Source organism: Ursus americanus, chromosome X (genome assembly GCF_024610735.1).
Source record: "Ursus americanus isolate L20-20 chromosome X, mUrsAme1.1.p, whole genome shotgun sequence".
Taxonomy (NCBI): Eukaryota; Metazoa; Chordata; class Mammalia; order Carnivora; family Ursidae; genus Ursus; species Ursus americanus.
Window position 1 is genome coordinate 117,747,971 of NC_142164.1, and position 12,478 is coordinate 117,760,448.

General features: G+C 44.1%; 1 protein-coding gene and 1 long non-coding RNA gene across 7 annotated transcripts in view; one reads left to right on the forward strand and one right to left on the reverse strand.

Annotated features, from left to right (window-relative positions):
- PNPLA4 (patatin like domain 4, phospholipase and triacylglycerol lipase) overlaps positions 1 to 12,478 on the forward strand; it is a 52,206-nt gene that overhangs the window by 11,987 nt on the left and 27,741 nt on the right. For all 6 annotated transcript variants that reach the window (XM_045813618.2, XM_045813619.2, XM_045813621.2 and 3 more), the window contains exon 5: positions 4,616 to 4,681. In XM_045813618.2, coding sequence (XP_045669574.2) covers positions 4,616 to 4,681 — 66 coding nt within the window. The remainder of the gene's footprint in view (positions 1 to 4,615; positions 4,682 to 12,478) is intronic.
- LOC123802736 (uncharacterized) lies at positions 5,126 to 10,954 on the reverse strand. The gene is made up of 5 exons (XR_006782627.2): positions 10,390 to 10,954; positions 8,273 to 9,580; positions 6,921 to 7,042; positions 5,484 to 5,592; positions 5,126 to 5,216 (listed from the first exon to the last, which is right to left on the reverse strand). It is a non-coding gene; the product is annotated as an uncharacterized LOC123802736 (long non-coding RNA).

Sequence of the window (12,478 nt, forward strand, 5' to 3'; positions counted from 1 at the left end):
ACCAGAGCCCCAAGAGGCCCCCTCCTCCCAATGCTTTGCATTTTGTTCTCCACAACCAGAGAGATTCATTTTGGATACCACACTCTTTTTTTTTTTTTTTGGCGGTGAGTTGAGGGGCAGATGAAATGTTCCCGAGGAGGATGAAATCCACTGATCATTCATGGCTGTGGGTCGGTTGTTGTCAACAGATCAACCTCAAATTGAGATCCTATTTTGCAAAGGCAGACGGTACTTTGGTACTGGAAGAGCCTAGCACTTCTGTTCGGTGGAGCGTGGATGGGATTGTTGGCACAATTTCTCAGTGCCTTGGATTCTTCATAAGTTGGAATCCACACTGAGCCACCTACCGCACAAACTGTCATGAAGACCACGTGTGTGGAAGGGCGTCCTCAGGTCCTCTTGAGTACCCACCGGCTCAGGGTCTTGGACCTTCTGACTCTTCTCCCATGTGCCATGGGTGTGTGGCAAGTCCTTTACTCGCGAGCCCCTTTACACAGTATCCCCTGAAGTCTGGGCTGTTTTTCTTCCCAAGGAAACGTGCCGTCAGGAAATCCAAGCACATTTTAATCTGAGCCTTCAGCAAAGTGTGATGAGGGAGGTAAATCCTTTGTTTATAAGACACTCGTATGTCACTAGCACAGCTGAGCAGAAATGATTTTGAAATTAACCATGCTGAGGAGTGGCGCTGTTGGCCACTTGTCTGAATTAGGATCCGTCATTGAATTCTTCATGTTTAAAACCGATGGACATATGTGGTCTGAGCTGGTCTCTCGACCCAAGTGAATGCTCGCTGATCTATATTCCCAGGAAAGCTTTCGTGCAGAACCACGTCCCTTGGGGGATGAACGAGCCTGTCTCCATTGCTACCATGTCCTAGATTTCTGCACACGTGGCGAGAATGCTCTTAGAGCAAGATCTTCTCACATGTAGCCTTCTGAAGGTGAAATAAGGCCTGAATTTAAGATTGGTCATTATCTTGGGAAGACTGGGGAAGATAAATTTGAATCTGTCTTTGAATTTCAACTACACCAGCAGGCTCTGAATAAACAGCCAGATCCTCATTAAACCCCACAGCAAACTCTAGGCATAAATGGAACTTGTTGGGAATGTATTCTCTAAGGGAGCCAGGCCACATAATTTCCTAAACACCCCTTTTCTATAAAATGTGAAATGAAAAGAGCTAGTCAGAACGTGTATTGAATATGCACTTGGCAATGTTGGTACAGTTGCTGCAGGAAGTCACTGTTATTTTTATCATTGTATATTTAGTAAGAATGAGACAGAAAGCAAACCAATGTTTGCACCTACGTCCATTGCTTAAAGTGCCGGGCCCTGCGATGGGCCGTGAATGGCAAGACCCTGATTTCTGCGTCAGTGTTGTCAACCATGATGCCCCTGATATTTGGGGGTCCTCTACTTCTCTGTGGTGGTACGACCTGTGCACTACAGCATGTTTACAAGGCTTTCTGGGCTCTACCCACCAGATGCCAGTAGTACCCCCGCCCCCCAGACACAGCTGTGACACACAGTACTGTCTCCACACATGGCGAAACAAAAACACCCCCTGCCCTTGATGAGAACCTCTGCACTCCATGTATTGCGATTTACTGGTGAGAAAAATCTCACTGGGAAAACAACACAGCAAGACAGGCAGGAGGTCTTATCAAGTGGCCTGAGAATGTCTGCGTTTGTCTCTTTCCTTAGAAAACCCTCTTTGCCTCCAATAAAATGGCAGGAAGCGGACCGTGAATAAGAAAAGCTACTTCGGTCCTAACTGTGGAAGCTAATTTCCCCATGAAACTTAGTTTGATATACAAATCAGCAGCACGTATAAAAGGAAAGTGCGGTATGACAGAATAGATACATTGACTGAGAGCAGTGGCAGGCATTTTCCTGTTGGATGAGCTCTTCCTATCAGTGAGGGGGGTTTGTACTGTTCTTATCTGTAGGAAAGTAATTGAGGAGTATTTTTCAACCAAACACTGCAAAAGAGTTCAAGCATTAACTTGTGAACTTCACATTATACTCTGACACATGGGGGAAAAAACACATAATTCTGATTCTAATGGTAGTGATTTTTTTTTTTTTTTGAGGGCAGATCTAATTGTGCGGCGTACTGAAATAAATTGTTATATGTACAGAGTGTCTTTGATTCTTTAAAGAGCGTTAAGTACGGCAATTTCACAATATGTGTGCTATCCACAAACTGTTCCAGTTATCGCTACAGTGCAATGTTGCATTTTGCCAAATAACTTCACTAAATAGCCACAGTGTGCCTGCAAAACATACCTAGAGTGTGTAATTGTTTCTTTGGAGGGGTAGTCAATTGATGACGGAGCCAAATTTAGTTAGGGGGAATGCAGTGCCTGTAACGGCGAACAGCCTTTCTCTGAAAAACCCCTGACTGCTGATATTTTGGGGCCTAGAAGGTTGGTTTCTGTCCTGTCGTCCCCCGCGGGCTTGGGAAGTGATCTCCCACAAATCCAGAGACCACGCTCACTCCTGCTTTGCTCCTTTGTACGCTAGGTGTGCCAAACGTCACGGCACACCATTCTGTCCAGCCGCCCATTTCAAGAGGAATGCCTAAGGACACGCCTGTCTACACTCACTCTTCTTTGTCGACGGTTCACAAGTCTCGCACAAGATTGCCATCGTACTTTGGTTTGATGCCCTGCTATTGACATCTTGCAATTCTTTTTTTCTTTTTTAAAGATTTTTTTAATTTATTTATTCGACAGAGATAGAGACAGCCAGCGAGAGAGGGAACACAAGCAGGGGGAGTGGGAGAGGAAGAATCAGGCTCATAGCAGACGAGCCTGATGTGGGGCTCGATCCCAGATCGCCAGGATCACGCCCTGAGCCGAAGGCAGACGCTTAACTGCTGTGCCACCCAGGCGCCCCATGATATCTTGCAATTCTTAACACCTGTATTTCATTTTGCACCGGGCACACAAATTATGTAGCTGCTTCTGGCACCAAGCAACAGCTTGGGACAGCACGGATGTGTGACCTGTGTCACTCTCTTCCCTCATTCCTGCTCGAGTCCTTGCATTGTGCTGTGACGTCACCGAGTTTGCTACCACACAAATCTGATGCCCCAGCTGCTTCTGGGCCCCCTGTCAAGAGCTCGGTGCTGTGAGGGCAGTTACAAGCAGGACCGCTCTCTCTGTCATCGACATGCCCCCAACAACATGGCAGAATCCTCGTTTCTCCCACTGTTCAGACTGGCAGGGAAGCTCCAGGGGGCCTCCATTCCCACCATGGGGAAGGGGAGATCACGACAGTCATCTGTCCAGTATGAGCCCTGAGAAGGACTGGCTGACTATGCAGGAAACAGACTGCTCTCCCGTTAGCCTCTTCGGGCAGTGAGCAGCCAGGAGGAGCTGCTGCAGAGGAAAGTGGGTGCCAACTTGCAGGTGCAGGATGGAGACATACATGCATTCCAGCTGTGTCAGGTGACAACCCAGAGAGGACTCTTCCTGTAGAAAGTGCATTTGCTGGAGTCCGGATCTATTATTTTTTCAGTTTGGAATAAATTGGCCTTTGAGAGCTAACCTCAGAAAACATACCTGTAGTACTGTTTCTTTGGGGGAAATGCCCTCTGAGTTCTAAATAATTATACATGGGTGATTTACAAATCAGTTTGGGGGCCATAATCCATTTCTGAATAATATATGCCCCCCCAATCTCATGAAATTTCAATAAACAGCTGTAGCGTCTTTGCTTACTAGTTGAAAGATTAGATCCTCAATATTCAGTGTCTAATGCTGTATCTTTCCAAATAGAATAGGAGGGATTTGGAAACTATACTGGAAAATAAAACATGTACATCTCAGAAAGGTTGCCACTGCCCGGCTTCTTCCGTTGGGTTGCTGTTTTAAATGGCAATCTTTTTTCACTTTTTCAAAGAAAGGTAAGGGATAATTGGTGCCCCTACCTGCCACTGTCTCATTACGTATCTAGACCATGTTGCTAACGCATGAAATGTGTTGCTCCCCTTAGCAACATCCTGGTGACAAATTAGAACACCCCCGAAGCTGCAGACCAGTCTCCCCTGTAAGAACCAGAGGGGCTCGTGCCTCTGAAAACTAAGAGTGCAACTTTCTTTTCTTTTCTTTTTTTTCTTTAAAAAGAAAACTCTACCGCCAACGTGGGCCTCAAACTCATGACCCCAAGATCAAGGGTCACAGGCTCTACGCACTGAGCCAGCCCGGCATCACAGGGGTGCGACTTTAGAATGATTTTTACAGTATATGAGAGAGCACTGTAAATAATTTATGAGCACATACTCAAGAATTGAGACCTACCTGGAGATCCATGTTGTAATGACTTGGTCGTCTACAGTTAAAATCCCGATGTTACTCAGGTGAAGTCCACGGGTTCACAGAACATTGAATTGTTCATATCTCTTCAAGGTCTTTTCAGATATCAGAAGTGTTATCTTCTATTCAACGGTGTCCTGTGTGCACTTGACATAGATGGAACTCATTTCATTCTTTATAGTAAATGTCATTATTTTTTGAAAGATTTCACATTTGATAGTAAATTTATCAAATCTGTGGCATGCGTGCTAATGCCTACGTTTACGAGCTGTTTCTTTATGTTATTCCTCTAGGTTCTGTTGGCCAGCAGCTTCGTGCCCGTGTACGCAGGACTGAAACCAGTGGAATACAAAGGGCAGGTAACGTTCTCATCACTGATGAATTCTCCGTACTTCCAGCAGTAATATGTTTCCTTTGAAGGATCCAATTTTGTAATTATTCGGGTGGTTGCAAATCAGTTTATATGATTTGTTTCATAAATAGTTTTGTTTGTAACAGAAAAAAGAAAAAATCAAGTACAGGGGCCCTGGCACGTTACTGTCAAGATCTTCAGATTCAGAATGACTGAGATACTCCTTTTTTCATCTGATTAAAAACCTCATCCCTTTTGTTAAAAAAAAGAGTAAAGGACTTCAAAAAATAAAGTCCTCTTTACAGCTGCTTCTATAAGCAGACCTATGCTGTCAGGTGGGAAAAGGCATCAGGATGCCACACACCCGCCCTTGCCCAGCCAAAGCTGGAGCACTGCCCCCCGTGCCCCACACAGGAGCCCCTGACCCGGGAGCAAGGCCCTCTTCTCCCAGGCCCTTCACGTACCCAAGTGTTTGTCAGGCAGTCTGCGTTCCAGGAGAGCTCTCTTCACGTGGGGCTGACACTCAAGGCAGGAGGCGGGTTCTGGGAGAGAAAGGGAGACGTGAGCACCCAGCAGTCTGGTCTCAGTCAGCACTATGGGGAGGTATTTTTAAAGATTTTATTTGAGAAAGGAGGAAAGAGTGAGAGAGCACAAACTTGAGTCAGCGGGAGAGGCAGGAGGAGAAGCAGGCTTCCCTCTGAGCAGGGAGCCCGATGCAGAGCTCAATCCCAGAACCCTAGGATCATGACCCGAGCTGCAGGCAGACCGTCTACCGACTAAGCCCCCCAGGCGCCCCTATGGGAAGGTACCTGAGCTAGCTCCTTTCTGCATTCTGCACCGTGGCTGCATTCAGTGTTCATCATCCTACCCTCTTCGGCTCCTCCACACAGACACACACTTTATGATCAAATACACAATCTATTTAACACATACCAGAGAGATACATTTTATAATCAAATACAAGATGTACTTAACACATACCGGAGATATATATTTGTAATCGAATACAGTATCTTTTTTTTTTTTTAATGATTTTTTATTATATTATGTTAGTCACCATACAGTACATCCCCGGTTTCCGATGTAAGGCTCGATGATTCATTAGTTGCGTATAACACCCAGTGCACCATGCAATACGTGCCCTCCTTACTACCCAACACCGGTCTATCCCATTCCCCCACCCCCATCCCCTCTGAGGCCCTCAATTTATTTCTCATGGTCCATAGTCTCTCATGTTTCATTCCCCCTTCTGATTACCCCCCTTTCTTTATCCCTTTCTTCCTTACCGATCTTCCTAGTTCTTATGTTCCATAGATGAGAGAAATCATAAGATAATTGTCTTTCTCTGTTTGACTTATTTCACTTAGCATTATCTCCTCCAGTCCCATCCATGTTGCAGCAAATGTTGAGAACTCATTCTTTCTGATAGCTGAGTAATATTCCATTGTATATATGGACCACAACTTCTTAATCCAGTCATCTGTTGAAGGGCATCTCGGCTCCTTCCATGATTTAGCTATTGTGGACATTGCTGCTATGAACATTGGGGTGCATATGGCCCTTCTCTTCACTACGTCTGTATCTTTGGGGTAAATACCCAGTAGTGCAATGGCTGGGTCATAGGGTAGCTCAATTTTTAACTTTTTAAGGGACCTCCACACTGTTTTCCAGAGTGGCTGTACCACAAATACAGTATCTTTTTAATACACATAAGAGATATGTATTTATAAGGGATACACTATCTGACACATCCAGATGTATGCATTTTAAAATCAAATGCACTATTCTTCTTAAACAAACAGAGGTCTGTATTTATAATCACATACGGCATCTACTTAACACATACTAAACATACATATTGTATAATCAAATATGGTATCTTTTTTAAAGATTTTATTAATTTTGGTGAGAAAGAAAGAGAGAGAGCCTGCATGAACAGGGGCAGAGGCAGAGGGAGAAACAGACCCTGGGATCGTGACCTGAGCCAAAGGCAGATGCTTAACTGACTGAGCCACCCAGGGCCCCTCAAATACAGTATCTACATAACACCCAAGACCAGGCACATACTCATGGATGAATAAATGCCATTCGTTTCATTTGTTTCATATATACCTAATATGTATTTATTCCTAAGTGTGTAATGAAAAATGGTATCTGTCATTCATTCATTCATACATTCACTCAGTCACTTTGAGGGCCCAGCATGATACCTGTACAGAAGGAACGCATTTTTATAAATCTCTTACCTAATATGATTGGGAACCTCTCTGAGTTCTCATGGTTTCTTTCTTTGAGCTCTCCTGGCCTTTCCAATCCTTTGCTTCCTGTACAATCTTGGGCCCAAATGGATCCGCCCCAGGATGGTGGTCTAAAGGGACAGATGAGGAGAGCAAGGGCCAGAGAGGTTAAGTAGCTGGGAGGTCATGTAGATACTAAGACACAGAGCCTAAGACAGACCATTATTCTGACTTGAACGCTACTGATTAGCCATATGCGTACGGTACATACAGAAAGCTAACACCCTCCTTGTGACTGCTTAGAAATAAAATATACATTCTTGTTAAGAGCAACATAAAATGATTTAAACATCAGCTTATGGAAAGCAGGGTTTGTTCCCCCTATCGTTCATACTGTCTCTCAGAGCTAACAGGTATTTGGTTCCCAAGGACTGTGAGCTATGTTGTCATCTGAAATTTTATTTGAAATGTACTACAGTTTAAATTAATTAAAGTCAGTTAAGAACCTTTTCCCTCTTACTGTAGGAGTAAAAGTTAATATTTATCTTTAGCTGTAAATTTTGAATACAGATGCTATCAAAATCAACTCTATTTTAGGAACGTTAACTTTATAATCATCTGAAATGTAATGATTTTACTTCAAAGCTTGAATTTATAATAGACAATGATAGAAATGGCTAAATGGGAAACAATGGTAAGGTCTTTTAGAGATTATATATTATGAAAGAGGGTTTCAGGAATCCAGAATCATCAGAATTGCCTATTTTTTTTTTTAAGATTTTATTTATTTGACAGAGAGAGAGAGACAGCTAGCGAGAGAGGGAACCCAGGCAGGGGGAGTGGGAAAGGAAGAAGCAGGCTCCCAGCAGAGGAGCCTGATGTGGGGCTCGATCCCAGAACGCCAGGATCACGCCCTGAGCTGAAGGTAGACGCTTAATGACTGAGCCACCCAGGTGCCCCCAGAATTGCCAATCTGATCAATGATTAAGAGGTGGTGACTGAGCAGGCAGGATGTAGATACAGCATGTGATGGTAAGGAGATAGGGACTTCAGAAAGGGAGCATGGGGTCAAGGTGACAGTAGAGCTGAGTCCCAGAGCCCTGTGAGCTCTAAGACTATGCTAAACACTTCCCTGTTGAAGTATTAGTAAGAGTATCACGAAAGAGGTGCAGGTGGAACAGGCTTCTAGTTTTCTTGCACCATGAATTTTTCTCTCCTTCCTTACAACAGAGTCACGGCCATTAGCTGGACTTGGAGCAGCGTGTTTAAAAGGCCACATTTCCCAACTTCCCTTGTAGCTAGGTGTGACTACACATTTAAGTGCTGGCCAGAGAGATAAGCTGAATTACAGTGGGACTTACCTTTGTTGACTTCCTGCTGCCCAGAACTTAGTTGTGATGGCTGGAACTGTAGCAGCTGTTGTGGATCATGAGGTCAGAAATCACAGGCTGGAGATTGTCATGGAGTGAGCTGGAAAGACCTCGGCCCTGAGTGATTTGGGGAGGCCACCCGTACCACTCCATCGTGCATTTTCTTTTTCCCAGAAAAGGAAGTAAAACTTGTGCTATGATTGTTTTCTGTCAGCTGCAACAGAAGGGATTACTACACAGTATTTTATAGATGAGGATGTGCAGATGCCAAGATGTTCAATTTACTTCCCTGAGGTCCTTCCCTGAGGTCATGTAGCTAGTAAGGGGGCAGCTTTCCCAGGATGATCTCCAATGTTTGTGTCTCTACTGTGCCTCTTGCCCCACTTTGCTTAGTGCATTCCTTTAAAAAAAAAAAAAAAAATCTCAAGTTTATTTCCCTCCATCCCCATTCCCACTTCTTGGGTTTGTGACCTGACAGCTAGCAATGGTTACAGGGGTCAGCTGTTCTCAGCTGAGTTTCCCATTATATGACTGAGCACTTGGACGTGAATGCGGAAACACAGCCACAGCTCAACGGCAGGGAATGCAGCCCCCGAGCTGTGAGAGCGATGGAGACCAGCACTGAGGCCCGTGACCTTGGGCAGGAGGACAAGGTCTTGCTGATTACCCATGTCTGTGCAGAGCAGATACATGATAACTACTTAATTTTAATGCTTTCTGAAAGCACTCGGTTTTCCCTGGTGGTTTACTGGTGTCCACAAAGAGACGACGGCATGTGCCTGAGGACGGACAGAGCCCTCGGAGACCTTTTCCATGGATGCAGACCCGGAAGGACATGGCAGCGTTGCTCTGTGCTCAACATGGACTCTCCATCAGCCTGATGGCCTCCCACAGGTTTAGAAGGTTTCTAGGCCAAGTTATTTTCCAGAATCGTTCCATTTTCAGGGAAATGTGAACTCTGCTTTAAACGCAGTGTTTTGCTGTGGGTGTGAGCTTTTGCTAGGATTTAAATTACAAAAACATTTCCATCCTGCTGAAAACACCTCTCCTGTTGTAGGTTTTCGTGTTTTCATGGAACTCGCGTCTTGACTGGTGTGTTTGCTGTGGTGGTTTCTCTGCAGTGACGGAGGTCGTGTCAGCAGTGAGGGCAAAGGGAACTGAGGCTGACTTGCATTGGGGCCGTCGAGCCATGGGACGCAGAGCAGTGCCCGTGTGGTGGAGGCCAAGAAGGGCCACGTGCCCACTCCGCTCTTCCCACTCCCGTGGCACGTACAGACCTTGGTCCACATCTGCTAGAACCTACGTATCGAACATACTGGATTTTATTAATATTTCTTTGTGGACCTAATATTTTTATTTTTAAAATCAATTATTAGTCACTTAAAAGTGTCAGACTTCCGTAACACTAAAGATTAACTTGACAGACAGTACATTTCCTTCCTCACCTGTCTACCAGCTGTTTGAAGGGGTATGACCTCTACTTCCTTTAACTTAAGTTAAAAAAAAACAAAAAAACAAAAACAAGTTCTTGTAGCTTTTACTGGCTTCATGTTATAAGACCATTTTTAGTACCCTGTTTATGGCAGGTCGTCATTAACAGCTGAATACTTGAATGAAAGAATGCAAACATACTGAAGGTCAGGCTTGTATTTCTTACTGATGAACGTTCCGTCCATATGTATGGCCTCTGGACATGCATACCGTCAGGCCACGTTTTCACAGGTCCTTGCCATCAGTTTGAAACAAAACCGAGCATTTCCAAGAGCAGTTCTTAACTAACAATCTGTTTTGTTTTGTTTTTTAAGAGACGGCTTTATCATTGATAAGTGACGTAAATGTCAGAATAACAGAATAAGAACATCTCTAGAGCTGATAAATGCAGATCACAAGAAAAGCTGCGGGATTTTAGGGTTTTGTTTTGTTTTTTGGTCTGAAATAGAATTTAGGTAATATTTTGTTATATAGAGAATATTTAACATTGACTTATTCTGGTCTGTTGAGCATTTTGCAAGGTTATGGATCATTCTTTCATTATTGACATATTTGTGGGAAAGAGAACTATGGAATACTCTGTTACTATGTATTTATATGAAATGATTGCTACAGACCTTAGGCTTCTAATTCTTCATGATTTAGATGTTTCACATGGATATGTGGCTCAGTCCCATGAGAGCCGGCTAGATTCGGCTGGATGCGAAGCTGCTTATCAATTCACAGTTAATCTGAAAGACAAGATCTTAGTTTTCAGCAACATTCTAAAATGTTTTGAATTGTCTGTTTGAAAAGTTACATTAGTCCTCCAGGGAATATTTCTGATGTAACACTCAGTGTTTTCTCAATATTGAGTATCATTTTTTAATGAAAAATTAGAAATTCAACAATGAAGTCAACAATGTACCAATAATCTTGAGTAAAATAGTAGCAGGGTTGTTCAACCTCTTCTTAAACTTTTTATTTATTTTAAGCTGTCTCCCTTGTATTAAGGAAAGCTCATCTATCTCTCCTCCCCTCCTGTGTTTCTTCACTTCGAATGGGAGATTCTGACCTATCTCCTTGTCTCTCTGTCTCTCCTCCCTCTATTTGAGAATCAAGGACCAAGAATGTTCTGTTGGACATAACTATTTTTCCTCTATATCATACAAGACATGTTTGCAAACACAGAGTGATTCTTCAGACTACACTTACCGCCCCAGGCCCCGCCTCCCCCACCCTGCAGGAAACAGTTCTGATCTCCATGGCTGTTCTACAGTGTGGGAGAAGGAAGAGTGCCAGTGAGAAGACCAGCTGTACCCCTTCTGCTTGCATGCTCCACAGCAGGGGTTGGCAGGTATTTTCCGAAAAGCATCCGGTAGGAAATACTTCTGGCATGCTGGGACAAATAGTCTCTGTTGACACAGCTACTCAAGTTTGCTGTCATAGTGGAAAAGCAGCACAGCAATACGTAACTGAAAGGACACGGCTATATGCCAATAAAACTTTATTAAAAAAGCAGGTGGTGGGCCGTAGTTAGCCAACCTATAACCTAGACACCAAGCAATCCTGCAAGCCTCAATTTCCTTTTCTGTAAAGTGAGAAAACTGGTTGTACTAGCATGACCTTCCTATCTGCTAGCATTCTCGTAGAGATTAAACTAGGTAAGATGGGAGAGGTTGAAACCATTAGGCCCTGTGCCATGGTACTTATAATAATTATAGCTTTCAACATCTCCTCCATTGTCCTGACAAACTACTTTGTACTCACTTCCTTTCTGAACAAAACACTGAAGATATTTCAGCCCTGCATCAAGTCTTTCTCACGAACATACGTATCTCATTGTCCGCCACGAGTCCGGGCACACACTAGATGCCCTGAAATACTCCCAGAATGAATTCATAGGCCCTTACAGTAGAGATTACTTCCCTAGGTTTTTCTTTAAGAAGGTTTTCCCCTTTAGCTACGTAACAAGACTTGCCTGAATTCATAAACCTCGGGGCATGTCCATCGCATGTTCCCAGAGCACATCCATGTGCAAGGCAGAATCTGACAAGTCCTGACACGTGCATAAGCTGGCCTGTTTGCATGTGACAGTTCCCACTGTCCCTTTAGAAGTGATACAAGACCATCAGGGGAAGAACCAGCACGGTTTGGTTTCCTCCCTGCAGAAGATGCTGGAATCACAGAAGCTCAAGATGGTAGTTACCAGCTTACAGAATGCTGCCCACAGCGTGGGAGGAGGAGATGGCTTGCAGGAGACTGTAGCAAACAGCCAGAGACTCCATGGACAGCAGCATTTAAAACGCAGACTTTTACACTAGAGCACACTAGATAGGAAATATTTCCACTTTGAGTTTGGGGTGGAGGGATGTTTCCTGCTGTCACTGTTGTTTCTAGAGCTTTTGCTAGAATCAGCATGCCTGCATGGATGTGTGGCTTTGGGGAACGATACAGCAGGTCCTGAGCATAAATCAGGAGTCGGATGCACCGTGCTTGGAGTGTCTGCACTGGTATCGAGTTGTGGTTATAGAGGAGCTGGTCATGGTGCAAATTTAATCAAGGCATTTGATAAGCTATACGCTCTCCACCGTCATTTATCCAATCTTAGAATAAGCTAACAAGAGTGAAGAGAATTTGGAGAAGGACTTTTCAGTTCCCGGAAACAGCAGTCATTAACCCTCTGGTAAATTAGAACACTCTGCGATGTGATGAGCCAGACTGCCC